At 45.7% G+C, this 21,693-nt stretch overlaps 3 protein-coding genes and 2 non-coding genes across 28 annotated transcripts in view; 2 read left to right on the top strand and 3 right to left on the bottom strand.

Moving 5' to 3' along the window:
* LOC102164320 (NBPF family member NBPF6-like) overlaps positions 1–11,418 on the bottom strand; it is a 118,751-nt gene extending 107,333 nt beyond the window's left edge. Inside the window, exon 1 of the mRNA XM_085023248.1 lies at positions 10,245–11,418. The gene's annotated coding sequence lies outside the window, so the exon portion shown is untranslated. The remainder of the gene's footprint in view (positions 1–10,244) is intronic.
* Positions 3,390–18,853, top strand: LOC102166500 (uncharacterized). The gene is made up of 9 exons (XM_085020976.1): positions 3,390–3,397; positions 4,888–5,090; positions 5,215–5,365; positions 6,226–6,256; positions 10,670–10,755; positions 11,367–11,579; positions 12,292–12,549; positions 15,241–15,309; positions 17,478–18,853. Exons 1-9 carry the CDS (start codon positions 3,390–3,392, stop codon positions 17,494–17,496), a joined length of 1,038 nt encoding a protein of 345 aa, XP_084877102.1. The 3' UTR covers positions 17,497–18,853.
* Positions 11,169–11,243, bottom strand: TRNAQ-CUG (transfer RNA glutamine (anticodon CUG)). Its single transcript has one exon. It is a non-coding gene; the product is annotated as a tRNA-Gln (tRNA).
* On the top strand, positions 12,566–12,637 carry TRNAQ-CUG (transfer RNA glutamine (anticodon CUG)). Its single transcript has one exon. It is a non-coding gene; the product is annotated as a tRNA-Gln (tRNA).
* Positions 15,663–21,693, bottom strand: part of LOC146404133 (NBPF family member NBPF6-like) — a 33,402-nt gene continuing 27,371 nt past the window's right edge. For all 24 annotated transcript variants that reach the window (XR_014844286.1, XR_014844287.1, XR_014844288.1 and 21 more), the window contains 2 exons: positions 20,375–20,580; positions 15,663–16,874 (listed from right to left, as the gene is read on the bottom strand). Coding sequence is in view for 21 of the 24 variants with exons in the window: in XM_085023202.1 (XP_084879328.1) it covers positions 20,384–20,580 (197 nt within the window). In the remaining 3 variants the exon portion in view is untranslated. The remainder of the gene's footprint in view (positions 16,875–20,374; positions 20,581–21,693) is intronic.

Here is a 21,693-nt window from a genome sequence, read left to right as displayed (position 1 = left end):
TGTGTCTGTGGTGTAGGCCAGCAGCTACAGCTCTGATTTGACCCCTAGCCTGAGAACCGTGAGTATGGCCCCAAAAAGACAAAAAAAAAAAAAAAAAAAGATTATCTGAGAAGTTTAATAAAATACATAAACTCATGTTGACTAGGAAAAGAAAAAGAAAGCACACAAATTACCAACATAAGAAATGACATGGGATATCCCTGCCGACATCTAAATTATAAGGACATTTTACAAACTACCCTACACATATAAATTCAACAACCTTAATGAAGTAGATTGATTTCTTGAAAACCCAAGATAACCTGGGTAGTGAAATAATTATTACTGAAACTGCATTCATAATAAAACAGAAATCTCCAGGCCCAGATGGAGTCACCACCAGATTATTCTACCAAACGTTTAAGGACAGAGAATCACCAATTCTCCACAATCTGTTGCAGAAATTGAACAAGAAGCAACACTTCCTGACTGGTTTTGTGAAGCCAGAATTACCCTGATACCAAAATCAGACAGACATCCTCTAAAAACTATAGATCAATATCTACCATGAACATAGATGTAAAATTTGTAACAAAACATCAGCGAATCCAACCCGGCAATATATACAATGAATACATTACAGCTCAGTAAGGTTTATCTCAGGAATGCCAGGCTGGTTCAATATTAGGAAGTTAATTATTGTAATTCACCTTGCCAGTAGTCTGAAGACATAAAACCACACAATCGTATCAACTGATGTAGAAAAGGTATTTGACAATATGTAACATCCATGCAGGATAAAAACTCTCAGTAAATTAGAAGCAGAAGGAAATATCCTCAGCCTATAAAGAGTATCTACAAACAACCTTCACTTAACACCATACTTAGTTAGTAGTGAGACTGAATGTTCTCCCCCTAAGACTGGCAACAAGGCAAGAATGTCCACTCTCACTACTCCTGTCAACAATGTACTACAAGTGTTAACCAGGGTAATAAGGCATGAAAAATAAATAAAAGGCATGCAGGTTTTTTTTTCTTTTACGGCCCTACCAGCAGCATATGGCAACACTGTGGCAACACTGGTTCCTTTGACCCAGTGGGCAAGGCTGAGGATTGAACCCACACCTCCACAGCAACCTGAGCCACTGCAGATGGGTTCTTACTGTGCTGTACCATTTTCCATAGTGGTTGTACCAATATATATATTCCTACCAACAGTGTAGGAGGGTTAAAAAGGAAGTCAGTCTAGTACAGAGGTACGTTAGGAAACTACACAGAACTACCATATGACCCAGCAACCCCACTCTTGGGCATATATCTGGACAAAACCTTCCTTAAAAAAGACACATGCACCCACATGTTCAGCGCAGCCCTATTCACAATAGCCAAGACATGGAAACAACCCAAACGTCCATCGATAGATGATTGGACTAGGAAGATGTGGTATATATACACAATGGAATACCGCTTAGCCATAAAAACAACAAAATAATGCCATTTGCAGCAACATGGATGGAACTAGAGACTCTCATACTGAGTTAAGTAAGTCAGAAAGAAAAGGCAATTGCCATATGATATCACTTATATCCGGAATCTAATATATGGCAAAAATGAGACTTTCCGCAGAAAAGAAAATCATGGACTTGGAAAATAGACTTGTGGTTGCCAAGAGGGAGGGGGAGGGAGTGGGATGGATTGGGAATGTGGAGTTAACAGATGCCAACTATTGCCTTTGGAATGGATTAGCAATGAGATCCTGCTGTGTAGCACTGGGAACTATGTCCAGTCACTTATGATGGAGCATGATAATGTGAGAAAAAAGAATGTATACATGTATGTATAACTGGGTCACCATGCTGTATAGTAGAAAAAGAAATGTATTGGGGAACCAACAATTGATTACAATTAAAAAATAAAAACAATCTAATAACCAAAAAAAAAAAAAGGAAGTCTTAATATGTACAATAGCCTGTGGATGAATCTCAAAGTCGTTGTGATGCGTAAAAGAAGGCGGTCTCGAAAGATTACATACTATAGGAGTTCCTGCCATGGTGCAATGGGTTAAGTATCCAGTGCCGCCACAGCTGAGGCATAGGTTGCACCTGTGGCTGGACTGATCCCTGGCCTAGGATCAATATGCCGTGGGTGCAGCCCTCCCCCAAAAAGATTACATGCTATATACTTCCATTCTTAAGATAGTCTTAAAAAGAACTATAGTGATGAACAGATTAGTGGATGTCAGGGCTTATGTTTGCAGGGAGCTATGACGTCTACACATATGTTAAAACTGATGGAGAATTTTTACCAAAAGTAGGAAAAACTCAATTTTCAATATACGATTAAAACATCTTCAGAAGTTGTACACTATGGACTGAGCAAGCTGGATGATGAAAAGCAGGGATTATGTCTTCTACCTATTAGTAGGTCAGTTGCCCAAACTTTTTGTAAGAATTTACTTTCTTTTTTTTCTTTTTTTTTTTTTTTGTGTCTAGGGCTGCACCTGTGGCATATGGAGTTTCCCAGGCTAGGGGCCGAATTGGAGCTGCAGCTGCTGGCCTACGCCACAACCACAGCAACAATGGATCCCCAACACACTGAGCGAGGCCAGGGATCGAGCCCACGCCCTCATGGATACCTGGATTTGTTAACCACTGAGCCACGACAGCAACTCCAAGAATTTACTTTCTAAGACAATGCTGGATGCTTTTCTTCAGAGTTTTATGCATAAGTCAAACTTATCGGTTCCAGGTGCAGAGTTTCTGTGGTCACCTTTACTTCCTCACAGTCAGATCTTTAGGTGGTCTGGGCATAGGGGTGGGGGGATGCTGGCGCTTTGGTGCCAGGCAACTTGCTGTGTTCCCTCCAGGTTAGGCAGGTCTCCACTCCCAGCCCTGAGCTGAGGCTGGGAGTCCCACCAGGTGGGGGTCAAGAGCCTGACTCAACTGTTTGGGGTCTCCAGTTTCAAAGCAGGAAATCACAGAACATCACTGACTTTAATGGGGGTTTAAAAGAGGAAAACAGGGATTTCCCTTGTGGCACAGCAGGTTAAGGATCTAGTGATGACACTGCAGTGGCTCAGGGCCACTGCTCTGGTGTGGGTTCTGTCCCTGGCCTGGAACTTCCATATGCCATGGGCAAAGAAAAAAAAGAGAGAACGAGAGAGAGAGGAAAATAGCAGTAAGTTCGATAACTTCATAAGGATTCAAGTCAATGTTGCTGCAGTTGCAAAGCAGTTTTCTTTCAGTGGCTAGAGTTGGTGTCCCTCAGTTTTCTTTTCCCTTCTAGTCCCTTTGCCCTTTCTTTCTGATACTCCAGACTGCCCTCACTTCCACTCACTTTCTTCTCCTCTTCAGCTTTTCTCATCTACCATTCTCCCTGCCACAAGCCTCCACTAGGCTGAGGCCACCACAATGTCCAGGTGGGGAGTGACATCCTGGGCGGCATCCTCTAAACATTTCTGTGATCAGGACCTTGGCCCAGTTCTAAGTCAGCTGTGAGTATAAAGATTTTATTTATTTTTTGCCATATATTGTCCGATCATTTAAGAAATGTCCAGAATAGGCAAATCCACAGAGACAGAAAGTAGATTTGATTGCCAAGGGGCCGGGGGTGGGGGTGGGGGTGGGGGGAGTGTGGAATGGAGAGTGACTGGTAATGGGTGTGGGAGTTTCTTTTTGTGGTGATAAAATGTTCTGGAATTAAGAAAAGATACATGCACCCCATGTTCATAAGCAGCCCTATCTACAATAGCCAAGACATGGGAATAACCCAAATGTCCATGGACAGATGAATGGACAAAGAAGATGTGATATAGATAGATAGATAGATAGATAGATAGATAGATAGATAGATAGATAGATGTACATACCTACATACATACACACATACACACACAAATACACAATGGAATGCCACTTGCAGCAACATGGAAACTAGAAACCATCATACTAAGCTAAGCAAGCCAGAAAGAGAAAGACATACGTTATGATATCACTTATATGTGTAATCTAAAACATGGCATAAATGAACTTAGCCATGAACACAGACTCATAGATATAGAAAAACAGACTTGTGGTTGCCAAGGCAGAAGGAGATAGGGGAGGGAAGGATGGGGAGTTTGCGATTAGCAAATGCAAACTATTATATATAGAATAAACAAACAACAAGGTCCTACTGTATAGCACAGGATGTTAACTATACTTAACATCCAGCAATAACCCAGAATGGAAATAATGGAAAAGAATATGAAAGAGAATGTATGTATGTATAACTGAATCACTCTGCTGTACAGCAGAAACCAACACAACATTGTAAATCAATCCTACTTCAATAAAATTTTGTTTAATGTTCTAGAATTAGACAGTGGTGATGGTTGAAAACTTTGTAAATAATAACAAACCACTGAATTTTACCTAATGAAAAAGAAATAAGTAAAATTTTAAAACCGGGAAAAAATAATAACACTGACCTATCAGGCCATTGCCTGTTTAACCTGGACGTCAAATTGGCAGCTCCAGAGCAAACAAAATAAGGTCCAATCCATCATCTAGGGTGCACACCACAAAGACAAATATGGATACATAGTTCATTCTCTTATCAGGGTAACATGGCTCTGAAATGAGGACGGAGATAGAGTGAACGCTTCCGCATCCTAGCTGGAGATGCATCTCTCTGCTTTTTGAAAAACGACTGATCTTCCACTTAGAGAAACATCTCTTGCATCCCGTGGTCTCCTATAAGCACATGGAGCTGAGGATATTTGGAAAAAGTCACCGTGACAGATGCAAGCCTGGAGACACAGAGAAAGTGAGGCCCAGGCTAAAGAACGTCCACATCTGAGGACTGACTGGTGGTAAGCATCCTAATAACGCCCAAGACGCAGAAGCCCGCATTCATCTAACTGCCAAGGGCCAGCCTGACGGAGGGAGCAGCCAGGACTCCAAAGGCCTCAGCGCAAGAGCAGTTGAACACGCCCCAGAAGCGGCGCTGCATCGCTCGGGCCTGGAGGTACGGGTGGAATCCGGCTTCCGGGGAGGCAGCCTTGCACGCTCTGCCGCTTAGGCCCTGCAGCCCGGGTACCCGCCACCACTTCTCCGTGCGCCAGCCGCCAGGTATAGAGGTTTTAAGGAGCGGCCGCCTTTGAAAACCCTTTTATGTCTTCCCATTCTGGGGATTCCCTGGGATTAAAATCTAAGTCCACCGTGGAGTTCTTGGTGCCTCTCGCCTCTCCTCCAGACCCCTGCAGCGAATGCATTCTTTCACCGAACATTTACTGGGTGCCTAACAGTTGCCAGACAGGGTTCCAGGCGAGGCGTCGCATCCAGAGCAAAAGCAAGGTCGGGGCCCGGTGGATTCCTCCTCTAGAGGCATGGAGGCAGGCAGTGCGGTAGGGGCCCAGTAGATTCTGGTCTTCCACCCCCACCCCCCCGCGCCTGCGCACTGGCCCCCTGGGCTCTTTGGGAAGGGGCGGGGGAGGCGGGACTGGCGAGGAGCACCACAGGTGAAGCAGAGCGAAGATTTGGAAAATGAATGACTTCAGATAAAAGAGGCAGCAGTTTCACATGGGGACTTGTCATTTGATCATCACTGTCCTCCGCTCCTCTGGCTCCATGCCAGTGCCCAAACATGCCTAATCATATGACTCTTGGTCTCTATGCCTCCGGCTCCCCAAGCTTCTGAAGTGGGGATGGAGGCTAAGCAAAACAAAGGAGTTGATGTGGGTAGAGAACACTTCAGGTGCCGCTGTACAATTAGCTGATTATGTGTAATACATTTTTCCAGATTTATTGAGATGTCATTGACATAGAGCATTGTATAAGTTTAAGGTGTTTATCATCATGAATTGACTTACACACATTATGAAATTACCACAATAAGTTTAGTTAACATCCATCATCTGATACAGATAGAAAAAGATGGGTTTTTTTTCCCTTGTGATGAGACTTCTTAAGACTTACTCTCTTAATAACTTTCCAATGCAATGTTAACCAAAGTCATCGTGTTACACCTGACATCCCCAGTACCTATTTTATAACCAGTTTGCGCCTTATGAACACTTTGATTATGTATGCTATGATTGATTGGCAGCCCACTGGTACCCCAAGCAGGTGTCTCTGTGGTGTAACTGGTTAGAGTGTTGAGCAGTTGGCCAAAAGCTTGGTGATTTGAGCCCACCTGGCGATGGTTATATTTATGGGAAAGCTATTTTTCCATCTTTCCTTGGGATACCTGCTCCTTACCCTCAAGTTTCTCCTCTCAAGACTCTAGCCTTCCTCAGGTACGTCTAGCAAAGAATGCTGTCTTGGGCAAAAAGTCCATTTTAGAACTCCAGAGCCTATCTAACCCACACTCACCAAATATCTTCCCCTACTTTTCCAGAGGCTAGGTTTTTACAGCTTAGCATGTTTGGAACACTGGGAATCCCTAAAATGGAGAACAAGAGAACTCAGGTCACACCTGTGGTGAAGCCACAGGCTCTGGGCAGGAAACCGGATTGGTAGAACAAGTTCCTTGACTTCTGTACCTTCATTGCTAATGTAAAATGAACCAAATGGAGTACTTGGGTTGTCCAAAGTTTAAATGCGGTTTTAAATGAGATGTGTAGGTAAAGCCCTGAGCCTAGGGCTTCTCCCATAGTAAATGTTCAGTACACATTGGCTGTTATCACTGCCATTGCCATCAGCATTTTCATTATCTGCTTTGTTTAATTAGTATCCTTCTTGGAGTTTCTGTTGTGGCTCAGCAGGTTACAAACCCAACAAATATCCATGAGGATGTGGGTTCAATCCCTGGCCTTGCTCAGTGGGTTAAGGATCCGGCATTGCTGTGAGCTGTGGTGTAGGTCACAGATGTGACCTGAATCCCACATTGCTGTGGCTGTGGCATAGACTGGCAGCTTTGGCTCCTATTCAACCCCTAGCCTGGGAACTTACATATGCCACAGACGCTGCTCTAAAAAGTGAAAAAAAATTTATCATCCTTCTTGATATAAATAGATCATTATTCAAACATTTTCTAACTGATGGTCATGAAACTGGCTCCAGTATTTACTACTGCAAAAACTACTGCAGGGAACTGCCTTATACATAATCAGCCATCACTTGTCTGTTTCTCCGTAGATTCCTGGAAATGGAATTGCCAGATCAACATATTTGCTCATTTCTGAGGACAACACAAACAGATGGAAACGTATATGTGTTAATGGATTGGAAGAATTAATATTGTTAAAATGACCATACTACCCAAGATAATCTACAGATTCAATGCAGTCCCTATCAAAATATCAAGGGAATTTTTCACAGAACTAGAACAAATAATTTCAATTTTGTATGGAAACACAAAAGACCCCAGATAGCCAAAGCAATCCTGAGAAAGAATAATAGAGCGGGAAGAATCACTCGCCTTGACCTCAGACTACACCAAAAAGCTATAGTAATCAAAACGGTATGGCACAAAACAGACACATACAGAGACCAATGGGACATAATAGAGAACCCAGAAATAATCCCGCACACTTATGGTCAATTAATCTACTAGAAGGCAAGAATATTCAAGGGAGAAAATACTGCCTCTTAAGTAGCGGTGCTGGGAAAACGGAACAATTACATGTAAAAGGATAAAATTAGAACATTTTCTCCCACTATATACAAAAATAAACTCGAACTGTACTAAAGAGTAAATGTAAGACCAGAAATCATAAAACGCCTCGAAGAAAATGTAGGTAGAACACTCCTTGACATAAATCATAGCAATATTTCTTTGGATCTGTCTCCTAGAGCAAAGGAAACAAATGCAAAAATAAACATATAGGACCAAAGTAGACTTCAAAGCTTTTGCACAGAAAGGAAACCATCAACGAAATGAAAAGACAGCCTACTGAATGGGAGAAAATATTTGCTAATGATACGACCAACAAGGTGTTAATATCCAAAATATATAAACAGCTCATTCAACTCAACATCAAAACAAATGAACAAAAATTTAAAAATGGGCAGAAGACCTGAATAAACATTTTTTCAAAGAGGACAAGCAGATGGCCGACAGGCATATAAAAAAATGCTCAGCATTGTTAATCATCAGGGAAATGCAAATCAAAATCATGATGTATCACCCCACACCTGTCAGAATGGCTATCATCAAAAAGAACACAAATAACAAATGTTGGCAAGGATGTGGAGAAAAGGACACCGTGGATGGGAAAGTAAAATGGTGCAGCCACTGTTTCTCAAACTAAAAAACTAAAAAGAGAACTACCACATGACCCAGCAATGTCACTCCTAAGTATGTATACAAACCAACAACAACAACAACAACAACAACAAAACCCCACTAATTCAAAAAGATAGATGCACCCCAAAATTCATAGCAGCATTATTTACAAATGCCAAGATATGAAAGCAACCTAAGCATCCCTCAACAGATGAATGGATAAAGAGGATGTGGTGTACACACACAGACACACACACACACACACACACATGCATACACTCTGGAATACTACTTGGCCATTAAAAAGAATGAAATTTTGTCATTTGCAACAACAGGATTGACTTGGAGGGTATTATGATAAATGAATAAGTCAGACAGAGAAGGACAAATACTGTATGATATCACCTACATGTGGAATCTAAAAAATACAATAAACTAGGGAATATAACAAAAAGGAAACAGACTCACAGATATAGAGAAAAAAGTAGTGGTTACCAGTAGGAGAGAGAAGGAGGAGGGGAAAGATAAGGGTAGGGAATTAAGAGGTATAAACTATTATGTATAAAAGAAATAAGCTACAAGAATACATTGTACAATACAGGGAATATACCTAATATTTTATAACTATAAATGGAGTATAGCCTTTAAAAATTGAGGGGAGTTCCCGTTGTGGCTCAGTGGTAATGAGCCTGACTAGTATCCATGAGGATGTGGGTTTGATCCCCGGCCTTGCTCAGTGGGTTAAGGATCCGGCATGGCTGTGACCTGCGACTTGGATCTGGAGTTGCTGTGGCTGTGGTGCAGGCTGGCAGCTTCAGCTCCGATTTGACCCCTAGCCTGGGAACTTCCATAAGCTGTGGTTGTGGCCCTAAAAAAATTTTTTTTTTTAAAAATACTTGCTCATTTCTAATTTTGCTAGTTCTCACCTAATTACCCTGAAAAGAAGATGCAGCAGGTCATATTCCCAATGTTTTACAAGAATATTCTTTTCTCCACCATTTCGCCAAAGCTGGATAGTACTTACCTACCATTTCCTTGAACTTATTTTTGCCAGAATTTTTATGGACCAACAGTGGGAAGATGTTCCGTACATAGTACCAAACCCAGAATCCTTAAACTAAAAGAGTGATTATGGAGTTCCCATCTTGGCACAGTGGGAACGAATCCAGCTAGGAACCATGAGGTTGAGGCCTTGCTCAGTGAGTTAAAGATTTGGTGTTGCTGTGGGCTATGGTGCCGGTGTAGGCCAGCAGCAAGAGACAAAAAAAATAAATAAATAAATGAAAGAGTGATTAATATGATTACATAAAAATATATATTCAAGATGAAAATAATGAACTTTAAATAAACACACACACACACATATATACGGCAAAGGAATTATTTTGATTTAGGGTATATGTTTATCAGTTATATATGCTCATAAATTTGTTTAGAAAAACAGAAATCCCCTGATGTACTCCCACAAATTTTCATCACATGTAACCAATGACTTGTTTATGCTCTTATTCCTAATTATTTCTAATCCTTGATTTTCAAATTTTAGGCATTGTTTCTTTCATTTACTCCTTACATCACTAACATACACACACTCACACACACACACACACACACACACACACACACACACACACCTCCCCTTGCCTTATCCTCCAATATATTTGTATTATAGTTTGGTAGGTCGATTATTACATTAACTGTTTGATTGTTGCTATTTTAGGGCTGCACCCATGGCATATGGAGGTTCCCCGGCTGGGGGTCTAATCGGAGCTGTAGCCGCCGGCCTATGCCACAGCCACAGCAGCGCGGGATCTGAGCCGCATCTGTGACCTACACCACAGCTCATGGCAACACTGGAAAAGGGCATGGGCGCTCAAGAATATAAACATTTCCCAAAGAATGCTACATGCCAGTTAACCCCAAAGAATTCAACAAGGTCCTGACTTTATTCCTAAGAATTTGCAAGTCTATTTACCGGCCTACCCTGAACCCTCCTCATCCCACCCCCACCCCCAAATGATAAAAAGAAAAATTTCAAGGATAAACTCCAGACAAACCTATTTCCGGCCTTCTTGGTAGAGCCAGAATGCTCGTGGCATCAAAAAGATAGTCAAATCATGCCTGGGAACGTTCCACAAGTGGAGCCTCGCTCTCCCAAACCCACTGCCGAAGCATCCCACCAACTCTGGGCTCCTTGTCCTCTTAAGAGTCTCCTTGTTCCTTCCTGTCTCCTTCTAATACCGCGTCCTCTTTCTTCCCGCCTTTCCTCAGCCGCCTTCAAGTGGACCTCCCCACATTTTTTTTTTTGCATAAGTTGTATTTCCTAAGTTCCCAAACTATGATTTGGCGGCGAATATTTTCACTACGTAAGACGTCCTTGGGGCTCCTGACTAAATATTTCTCCGGAGCAGAAGGGAATGAACGTGTTTCCATCTGGTCACGTCCGGGGGCGGGGGGGGGGGGCATCTCCTCGTTGGCGCAGGTCCAAGGGGAGACCAAGGGTCCGGACTCGGAGTTGCTGCTGCGAGTCTCACCTTCGACCCGGAGGAGCCCGGCCGGCGGCAAAGGGTGAGGACCTGGGGGGGTCTCCTCAGACGCTGGAATCTGAGGCCCAGGCTCCTCTTCTGGGGCGGAAGGACGAGATTTCCTGGAGTCGAGGTTCCGGTCTTACCCTAACAGCGGCTTTCGTGTCCAGTGGAGATTCAGGGGCGAGAAATTCTGAACAAAATCAGAATAAACTGGAAAAAGGCCAATTAAAATTCTTAATAAAATAGTACCGGAATACAACACTGCTTGGAATTCAGGTCTTGAACCATTAACACGAAAGCTCAGAGGCAGTCACCCTGGCTGCTCAGGGACATCAGAGCCCTTCAAGACTCGGGTGCTGCCACGTCCGTGTGGCCCTCGCGGTTCCGGGGCAGCGCGTGGGTCCGACGCAGAACAGGAGTGAGTAAAAACTGCTGAGCGCCGCCCCAAAGACGAGGTTCCACCGAGACTCGAACTCGGATTCACGCTGGATTCAGAGTCCAGAGTGCTCGCCATCACACCATGGAACCACCGGGGACCCTTCAGCTGGGATCACTGAATTCAGAGGCCAGAGTGCTCACCATAACGCAGACCCTCCCGCAGCCCGTCCCTGCCAGCAGTTGAGCCAGGCGCGCGCAGCCCCGCCGGCCCAGGACCCGCTTCCCGCCGGGCGCGCTCCTCAGCCGCGCGCAGCCCGCGTCCTCCGCGACGCCAGGGGGCGCCGGCCTTGCCTGCCCTCGGCCTCCCTGCAGGTTAGTACGTCCAGGAGGACATGAAATCCACTGGGGTCAGCGACAGGGCAGGGCTTTCAGGCCTCCCCCAAGTCCACCTGCTCTGCCAGCATTTGTGGAGTGTTCTACGCTGAGGTAGGATTCCCACCAGAAAAAACAAGTTCCTTTCCTCTTTGTTAAGGGTCCTCTTCCCGCTGCCCTGGGAGCTCTGAGCATCCTCAGAACAGCCCCTGGGACTTCCCAGGAAGTCTTCTCCCTGGGACCCCAGGGCCAAGGTTAGATTAGAGTCGCAGGACGTTGCGGGCTTCACCGGGGGACACAGTCCATTCTGTTAGGAATCAGGGTGGACCCAAATGGGCCCGGGCCCCACACAACTTACCCAGAGCACCCACACCGCCGGCGCCCTGAGCAGCGTGGTCGAGTGTGAGTAGGTGAGAGTTTCTTCTGGGCTTTTCCCTCCTAGAGCCAATAGTGGAGGGGCGTGTGTCTGCTGAAGAGAAAGATGCTTTAGTCAGAAAAGCCGGCAATCTGGGGGAGAAGGTGGATTCCTGTCCAGAGAGAGACCAGCTTTGCGGATTCTGCTCGCCCTTGACAGTTTTGAAAGGGAAAAAGGGAAAACAAGCTCAGTGGCTCATTAGGATAAGAGATTAGATTACGTGTCGTCTTTCCACCTGATTCCTAACAGAGCGGACACTCCGCCAGTAAAGCCCGCAGCGCCCTGCGACCCTAGGGTCCCAGGGAGGGGACATCCCAGGAAGTCCCAGAGGCTGTTCTGAAGATGTTCAGAGCTCCCAGGGGAGCGGGAAGATGACAGACACAAAGAGGAAAGTAACCCTTTTTCTGGCAGGAGTTCTACTTCAGCGCAGGAAACTCTACAAATGCTGGCAGAACAGAGGGTTTGGGGTGGGCCCTGCCCTGTCGCTGACCTCAACGGATTTTATCGTCCTCTGGTACAAACCTGCCCGGAGGCCGCGGGCAGGCGAGTCCGGAGCCTCCTGGCGTCGAGGCGGAAGCGGGCTGGGGGCTGCGGGGTGAGGAGCGCGCCCGGCGGGAGGCGGGGCCTGGGCCGGCGGGGCTGCGCGCGGCCTGGCTCAGCGGCTGCAAGGTAAAGGCCGGTGGGCGGTTCCATGGTGTAATGGTGAGCACTCTGGACTCTGAATCCAGCGATCCGAGTTCGAGTCTCGGTGGGACCTCGCTCTTTGGGCGACGCTTTTACTCATTTCCCTCAGTCCTGCTCTCTGATCCCAAGGTCTGGATCCCTGGAGGCAGGACCCAAGCGCTGTCCCCGGGCTCTGGCCCCCCGGCTCCTGCAGCCGTGGGCCCCGCACAGCCGCGTCCCTCGCATTGGGCTACCTCCTCCTCAGGAAGTCGGAACCAGGACTCTGGGTCCCTGAAACCGGCTTCTTTTAGCTGCACGGGCCCCACGGACCTGGCGGGCAAGTGAAGGGGAATGCGGTGTCCCCGCTGGACCAGGGCGGCTCTGCCTGTCCGTGGCATTTAAGGCCCCGCCGCCGGTCAGGTCACCCTGGGACCCTGGAGTAAAAGGCAGAGGCTGCATCCACGGAATCCAGCACCACTTCACACGGCGCCTCTTGCACCTGCAGGGTTGTCCCTCTGAGTAAATGGTCGCTATGAGGGGCTGTGATGTCCCTGATCAGCCAGGGTGACTGCCTCTAAGCTTTCGTGTTGGTGGTTCAGACCTGAATTGGAAGTACTGTATTTTATTCTGGTGCCTTGTTTTATTGCGGTTTTTAATTGATCCAATACCACTTTATTCAGATTTTATTCACAATGTCTCCCCCCTGAAGCTCTCTTGGACGCGAAAAGCCACCGTTAGGCGAAGATTTGAGCCTTGACTCCAGGAAATCCTGTCCTTTTGTTCCAAGCTCAGCCAGAAAGAGGAGCCTGGGCCACAGAGTCAAGCGTCTATGGAGACCAGGGGTCCCTGGTTCACCTCTACCCAGGCTTTTGAGACATTTTGCAGGTCTTACAACCAAGGCTGGACTGTATTGGATATACCTGGTTTGGTTAGATTTGAATTGGAAGCCACATTCATTTTTTTAATCAAAAAATTAAATGTTATTTAGTCATAAAATTAAATTTTAAAAATCCCCTCTAAAGATTGAAACCACAATGTAAAAACGAACATGGGTGTCCTGTTTATGGAACGACCGGATGGATAAGTCGTAAAGCAACTAAAACACAATAATATGCTTTCCCCTATTCTGTTGTTAGTGGCATTGTTGCTATTTCATTATTCTTTTGTCCACGTAATGTGGGAAAAAGCATAAGAGACTATAGAGTGCTGTATTCCTCTTACTCCCAGGGTCCTTAAAAACGAAAATCCTGGTATTAGAGAAGAGAGATGCAGATGAAATATAGATTTCCATTAAAAAAAAAAAACCCTTAGTTCTAAATCTGAATTGTTCATGCTTGTGACTATACGTGAATACATGAGTCCATGCAAATATGAGTATGTATTTCCTAGTTGTGGCCACTGGAAAGCCTAGAAATAAACCAATTTCAGTGAGTATCTCTAGGTTACACAATTTGTGAGGAGAATAGTGCTTTGCATGAAAAGGAACCAGATTCTTAGAGAAATGACTGAGTCTAGGTCAGGAGCAGTAAATTTTCAAGATGACACAGAAGCATCTTGACATACTGCTATCTGGAAAGGCCTCAAAGACTGTTAGAATCTTACCCAGGAGTCCCCGTCGTGGCGCAGTGGTTAACGAATCCGACTAGGAACCATGAGGTTGCGGGTTCAGTCCCTGCCCTTGCTCAGTGGGTTAATGATCCGGCGTCGCCGTGAGCTGTGGTGTAGGTCGCAGACGTGGCTCGGATCCCGCGTTGCTGTGGCCCAGGTGTAGGCTGGTGGCTACAGCTCCGATTCGACCCCTAGCCTGGGAACCTCCATATGCCGCGGGAGCGGCCCAAGAAATGGCAAAAAGACAAAAAAAAAAAAAAAAAAAAAAATCTTACCCAAAGGATGAAGGAGCCAGATGAGAGTCACATTCACTACTGAAACAGAAGTAATTAGAGTATCAGGAAGGACTATATTGCAATGGGTTGGAACGCTTCAATATCTTTGAAACTTTGAGTTCATATTAGCACGGGGAAAAAAGAGAAATAAAAGAAACTAATTGGTGACCACAGAAGATGTTTGGCGAATTGCTCATTAAGCTGCAGTTTTCTTTGTAGATGGTCCCACTAAGTAATTAAATACTATTTCGTATTCAGGGGAAGTTTCTCTTTAGACAAGTGTTCCAGGTAATAACATATGACCATGGAATATCACCATTATACTCCATGTCGTCAGTTACTGGATCCAGGCCTTGAAGTCAAAGGGCTGCTAATGTCTTTAGAAGAAGCACGCAGGACCTGATGTGCCTCCTGATCAGATAGCAAACACTACTTTTGAGATAGTCTTGCCAGTGTATCAAACATGAATGTCATCAGTCTCTACATCGGCCAGGTCCGAAATAGTGACCACTAGACACATGTGGCTATTGAATACTCAGAATGTGGCTAGGAGGACTGAGGAACTGGATTTTAATTGTATGTGATTTATAATTTATGTAAATGTAAACTTAAAAACTGAGGACATGTACAATATTTTTCTACTAAACACAATTTTAAAACTTTGGTACAATTATATTTCTTTTAATGCATAGCATTAATTAGCTATGTAGAAGATTATATTTGTATTATTGTGGGTTGATAGGTTTTGGTTTTCAGTGTGGCTACTGGAAAAATTTAAATTACATATATGGCTTGCAAATTTTTTCTCTTACAGTGCTGCTCTAGATTCTCCTACCAAAGAGGGAAATATGGAGGACAGAAGAATTTACTACAGTATACCCAGGTATACAATTTAGACTGTGGGAATGCTACAAAACAAACAACTCTGTGTCTTTGACAAATAAATGATTTTTTTAAAAAGGACAAAAGAGACCAAGAAAGAAATAGAGTGAGGGGGAGTGAGGGTGAGAGAGAAATGAAGGAGCAAAGTAGGGAAGGAGGAAGGAAGGATCTGAGGGGAAGCATATATGTAAGAAACAAACACACATCCAACTGATTACAGTTTGCGGAATTTATTTAAATCCCTTTGAACACTATTTTACGATAGCCAAGATCTTGAACAAATTTATGAGAAATTGTATTGCTAAAATAATAAGGGATTATGGCGCTGAATTTAAAAAATGAATGAATCCACGGTGAAACTCAAAAAAAAAAAACCACTTTAATAATATGGAAGAGGTAGGGATTGTCTTTTCCACAGCACAACGGCAGCAATACAAGTATAAAGAATGACTGAATGAGAAAGTTTCCAATATACAAACACAAATATGGCAATGGACACACATCAGGGATGGATAAGGGATAGTAAATTTTTAGAGAAACAGCATCACAGGATGAGATATTCATACACTCCAATTCATACACCACTAACCAAATTACTGACTATAGAGAGAAAAACAGGTCTTTCCAATGGACAGATCTCACAGGACCCTCCAGAACAAAGCGTCCAATGCTCGAATGACAGGAGTGGTGGCAGGCAGTGTGGACACTCTCAGCCTCCTGCAGGGCTGTGCTAGGAAGCACACAGCAGGCACTGCGTTGTGCTCTTGGCGAAAGCTTTCCCCTGAATTGCATCAGGAGGAAATCATCAGACAACTGAAGGATGCAGACTTGTGAGCCAGACAACTGACTTGTCCTCTGCAAACCAGTCAATGTCCCCACAGTCAAAGACAATCACAAAAGGTGAGGAGAGGTTTGGGGTTCAAAAGGACTCAAGAATTATAGTCACATAAACTTCTTAGTCCTTCGGAACCCCAAATCTCTCTTCTCCTGTTGGTTGTCTTCCTTGCGGAGACATGGACTGTTTGAAGAAAGACAGGCCAGGTGTCTGGGCCACTGGCCTACATTCTGCAGCTGTCTGATAACTACCTCATGAAGACACTCAGGCGGAACACTTTCGGCAAGAACACTGCACAGTTAAGGGCGTCTGCTCCGACCACAGCCCGTGTGCTGACAAAGAATGTCCAGGTGGACATGGGGCCTTCTGCCAGCGGCTCCTGATGCCTGTGTGAGGAGGATGAATGTGGACAGGAGCAAGGGTGAAGGTCGCTCCAAACTGTAGTCCACCTGGGCCCTGGTCTCCTCATCGACTGATCACACCGAAGACTGGGAGGAGGCCGATGACTGCGATTTCTCTCATGAGATCAGTCTTTTGGAGTAAAAACGGTGGGTGGAGGAGGTGATGGTTGAGATGCTGATTCTCAGGAGACGATCCCTCCAGTGTTCCTTTGGGGCTTCAACTTGATTGGCTGTTGTAGGTCTTTCTCATCAGGTGGAAAAGGAATCTTTTCTGCTGTGGTTTCTTGGGGTTGAGCAATAACTCTTCTTCGTTCTGGAAGTAACAGATACCTGTGAAACACAGAGAGAGGAGAGGAGGTGAGAGAGGACAGAGAAATCCAATGTGCGTCTTTGCTGGGTCCTGCTGAGAGCTGAGCCTGCAGGGATGGCCACATGGTGACTGAGGCCAGGAGCAGGCTGGGCTCCTGCTGACACGAGGAGCTGAAGGCAGAGCCACAGGCTGGCTGGAGGGGAACGTGAGAGCCATGCCTTAGACGTTCATCCAGCCTGTGGGGCAGGATCTAGGGACCCCTGTCCTCACCCCACCACTGCTTGGTGACATCCCAGCTCAGAGCTGCTGCAGAGCCTTAGCCAGATGCCCCCACCCAGTCCTCCGCAGCCACTGCCCTCTTGAGGCCCCTTCCTCTGCACTGAATGATGGCCTTCTCACTGTTCCAGGGATGGGTGTGCTTTGCATCCCTCTTACACATTCCAAAACAAATTGCGCTCCAGAGCAGAGGGTCCTTGGTGGAGAAACACACCCTCTCCTAACTCTGTGTTCCTGTCTTCTGAGGAGGAGAGGCAGAGGGAGCACCCTGCAATGGGAGACCCAACAGGGACCTCAGAATGTATCCTAATCCACTTCCACCTTTTTTTTTTTTTTTTGCTTTTTAGGGCCACACGTGTGGCATAGCAGTCAAATCAGAGCCACGGCAATGTGAGATCCAAGCCGCGTCTGTGACCTATACCACAGCTCACAGCAACACCGGATCCTTAACCCACTGAGCGAGGGCGGGTATGAAACCCAGAACCTCATGGTTCCTAGTTGGATTCATTTCCACTGTGCCACAAAGGGAACTCCCACTTCTGCATTTTATAGAGGAGGAGCTGCGCTGCCAAGGAGCTACGGAGTAACTAAACCCAGGTGGCCTGTTATGGACAAACCTGGCCCTAGAACCCAGGCAACAGGCCCTTTCCACACCTTTGGAGGAAGAGAGAAGAAAGGCTCCAATCTGGAGAGGTCTACAGGTACTAGGGGCTGTTTGTTCAACCTCCTGGATAGGAATAAGTCTTTACAGAGAAATGCGGCTACAACAGGGCTGAGGAAAGAATGGAAAAGAGAGAAACACAAAATGGACTTGGAAAAAGACAGCAGCGAGAATCACTGTGGCCCAAACCATTTGCATCCCAAGGACACCAACATTCTAGGAAGGGGATTTCATGGTGCTACACTGTAAGGTATTTCTAGGAGTATTCTCAGCATCTAAACCAACAACACTCTGAGATAAATGTAAATAAGTATTAGTTTTGGTAATGCTAGATTCTCAAGACTGTTTTTTGGAAACTTGTCCTGAAGAAATAGTCTCTTAGTATTTTATGCTGGTGTAAAGAAGGGCATGAAAAAGGATAAACACAGGAGAACGAGACCTAAGATTCATACAGGGGTTTTGCACAAGGAAAAAATTTAATTAAGAAAAAGGAGTTGAATCTGCAATTCTGAAACAATTAGTGTGATGTGAAATCCACTTAGCAAACTGCAGGTTTCATCTTAATATTGGAAAAGAAAACACTAAATTTCATTATTATAGTAAGGGGATTTTTGGTTTTGATGTCTGCAGACACAACATATGGAAGTTCCCAGCCAGGGACTGAATCCAAGCTGTAGCTGCAACCTCAGTCACAGCTGTGGCAATGCTGGATTCTTTAACCCACCGCACTAGTCCGGGGATCAAACCCTCACCTGGAAGGTGACCCAAGCTACGGCAGTCGGGTTCTTAACCCACTGTGCCACAGTGGGAACTCCTAAGGGGAGGGCTTTTTTTTTTTTAATACTCTAAGTTTCTATGTAACGTTTTGTTTTGTTTTGTTTACTGTATCTTGTACTCTAGAAATTGTGAGAAACTTGAATCCAGAGTGCTTACATATCTAAACCATCCACTTACCTTTTTTCTCTTTTCCCTTCTCCAGCTGCACAAATAGTTATGTTGAAAAATGCTAATTCCATCAATGCCTGATATTCAGCTTTTCTATATAAATTAGCCACAAATGGACACTGCGGTACTATGACTGATATCCTACCAGATCCATAGTCCTTCTAATCCCAAAGTGTATACCAGCAGAGCTTTTAAAAACACTGGACCCAAGCCTCATTTGATTACCATTATTATTATTATTGTTATTGTTATTATTATTATCTGCTTTTTAGGGCCACAGATGAGGCATATGGAAGTTCCCAGGCTAGGGGTCCAATCAGAGCTGCAGCTGCTGGTCTCCACCATAGCCACAGCAATGCCTGATCTGAGCAGCATCTGCAACCTATACCACAGCTCCTGGCAACACCAGATTGCTACCCCACTGAGTAAGGCCAGGGATCAAACCCAAGTCCTCATGGATACTAGTTGGGTTTGCTTCAGCTGAGCCACAATGGGAACTGCCCAAACCTCAATTTAAATCAGAATTTCAATGGATTGGTTTAAGACATTCATATTAGATCAAATCTCACCCAGTTTTAATTTTAAAATCACATGATTTAGAATTATTCACGAGTCCTACCCGACTTCACACCGTTCATTTTGCTTCTTTCTATCCCTTCCACCGAGAACTTCTTTCTGCCTGGCCCCACAGAGTTTCCGGTCGTCCTTCTGACACTCTCATGGAAACCATCTGCCTTCTCAATTGGGTTTGTCTGAAGCAAGGTTCATCCTGTATTCTTTGTCTCTCCCTGAGTCGTCATGAATTTGGTCCAAAGTTCATTCACTGCAACGCTCTCCTAGATTCCCTGGTCTCAGATGCCCACTCAGGTCATGTTCTGGAATTTTACTGCACGTGTGGAAGGAGTAGGTGAGTCAAAGGGCAGGAGGTCTCAATGCCTGCTCCCCTCATGTCCTGAGCACTGTGACAACCGGGTGTCTACATCTTGGTTTGGCCAGTGTGCCAGGAGGGCGCCACCTACTGTCTTGCACTGAATGCCAGCTCCAGTGAGTCCCTCACAGGACTGCCCACCTGGCGCTGAGGGGACCTGACTCCAGGCCTGCCTAGCACTCCCACCTATGACCCGGTTCTTATGTAGCTTTTGTAAGCAGGACCCTTTTTCTCACCTTCAGCCCGTCGTCATGTACAAAGTTGAGCATGAAGGGTTTTCCTAGGTCCACATCACCAAAGGAAAGCCACATGCAAGTGAGTCATTAAGACCGTGGTCCTGGATGCAAGAGGCAGTGGAGTTGGAGGGGGAGGGAAAGGAAGCTGAGGAAGCCAACAATGTGTGTGGTTTCCCGCAAAGCACCATGTATTCAGCAGCCTTAGAGATGCTGTTGGGATGAAAAGACCACAGGCTCAGGCTTTCCTGGGGCTAAAAGTAGGACAGAGGGAATATCAGGAGAGCAGTCGCAGGGGCACGGCAGAGTCAGATGCAAACAAAAGACTGAGAGGCAAGGACCCCCTGGAAAGCAGGAAAGACCACGCAGAGGGAGCCAGAGCTGTGGAGTCCACAAAGGAGGAAGCGAAAACCTAGTGGGAGACTGAGCTGTGGTGCATAAGGAGAAAGGGCATGGAGGAGCCTGAGAGGTGATTACCTCGGTAGCCTAAGCAAGGAGGCCAGGGAATCTGCAGGCCAGTCTCCACTTGCTGAACTGCAGTTTTCTTTGGATAATCTTCTCTTTCAGGAAACTTAAGGCATGAAGGCGGTGGCACACACGACACTCCTGCCTGCTGGCAGCTGAGCCCTCACCCTCCAGCTTGGGAGGGGTCTTCATTCCGATGGAAGCATCCAGACCCAGCTCTGAAGAGAAAACCACAGCCAACAGGATCCATCGTTACTCATGATCTTCCTGTGACTCCCTGCTCCACCCCCAGGGACCTCCGGTAAAGACAGTGTCCAGGGACATGAAGGGCCATCGGGAAGTGCGTGGTGAGGGAAGCCACTGGAGACATTTGGTACTTCTTTCCTTCTGTTGATACTCCTGATACTAGTGAGACTACCATGAGGCAGACATGCTCCCAAATGCCCCAAAGGTGTCGAGAACAATAACATTGAGAAAAACAAAACGTTCCCAGGGAGAAAAGACCAAGACAAGGAAACCATGCCACACGCGGGGTGTACTTATTCGGTGGGACAAGAGTGTAGAGACCAAGCAAAGTCACAGGTGAAGGAAAAGCTCAGGGCAGAAAAGCCCTGGGGAAGGCTAAACCTGGAAACAATGTTAAATGTGCATCAATACACATCATAGGGCATGTGTATATAGATACACACACATATACACACATCCCGTACACATATTTTTTAGACACACTCAGTCCCCACGAGGTATAGAAGGTGTGCTGATAAATGAAAACATACACAAAGTGTGCGTGTACATTAAACCAATGAGAGTGCTGATGGTTCATTCTAACAGCCTCCTGATGAGCTGAATTTGAAACAAAGAACAGAAACAAGAAGAAGGAGAGAGAGAAGCTCTGGTGGGTAATATGAACTGTGACATACGGGGGAGGAATCGAGGAGTATGAAAATCAAGGGCATTGAAACTACCCATTGTTGCAAAATCTGCTATGAAACTAGACTGATGCTCAGGCCTCTGTGGAAAGTGAGCAGGAGAGAGACTCAGCCAGAGGGGCTGGGACTTGGCTGGGAATGTGGGAGGCCAAGGCCAAGAAAAAGAGAGGCAGGAGTGAAGAGAAGACAACTAGCTACCCCAGGACCTAATGGCACCTGTCAGGGCTACGCTTCCCCACACTCCCTGAGCACTTTCGAGGAGCCTCTCCAGGCTGCTCCGTGCTGCTCCTTCTCATCTCACCTCCACCTGAGAACCCGGGTCCCTCCTCATTCTCAGGTGAGGCCAACATCTGAGAGATGAGCCCCAGGCACCCGAGGCTCCAGCTGGAGATGTTGAGACTC

Source organism: Sus scrofa, chromosome 4 (genome assembly GCF_054392235.1).
Source record: "Sus scrofa isolate SSC_HxYL_T2T_F1_AM1 chromosome 4, Sscrofa_HxYL_maternal_Yorkshire_Landrace_v2.0, whole genome shotgun sequence".
Lineage (NCBI taxonomy): Eukaryota > Metazoa > Chordata > Mammalia > Artiodactyla > Suidae > Sus > Sus scrofa.
The sequence above is the reverse complement of the archived record's forward strand: the minus strand, read 5'-3'. Positions and strand labels throughout refer to the sequence as shown.

What these genes read in the sequence shown, in the direction of transcription:
- LOC102166500 (XM_085020976.1), top strand. An exon ending in AAGACTCTAGCCTTCCTCAG is followed by an intron (nt 6,257 to 10,669) that starts GTACGTCTAGCA and finishes TCGTTGGCGCAG; the next exon opens with GTCCAAGGGGAGACCAAGGG. An exon ending in GTGGAGTGTTCTACGCTGAG is followed by an intron (nt 11,580 to 12,291) that starts GTAGGATTCCCA and finishes TTTTTCTGGCAG; the next exon opens with GAGTTCTACTTCAGCGCAGG.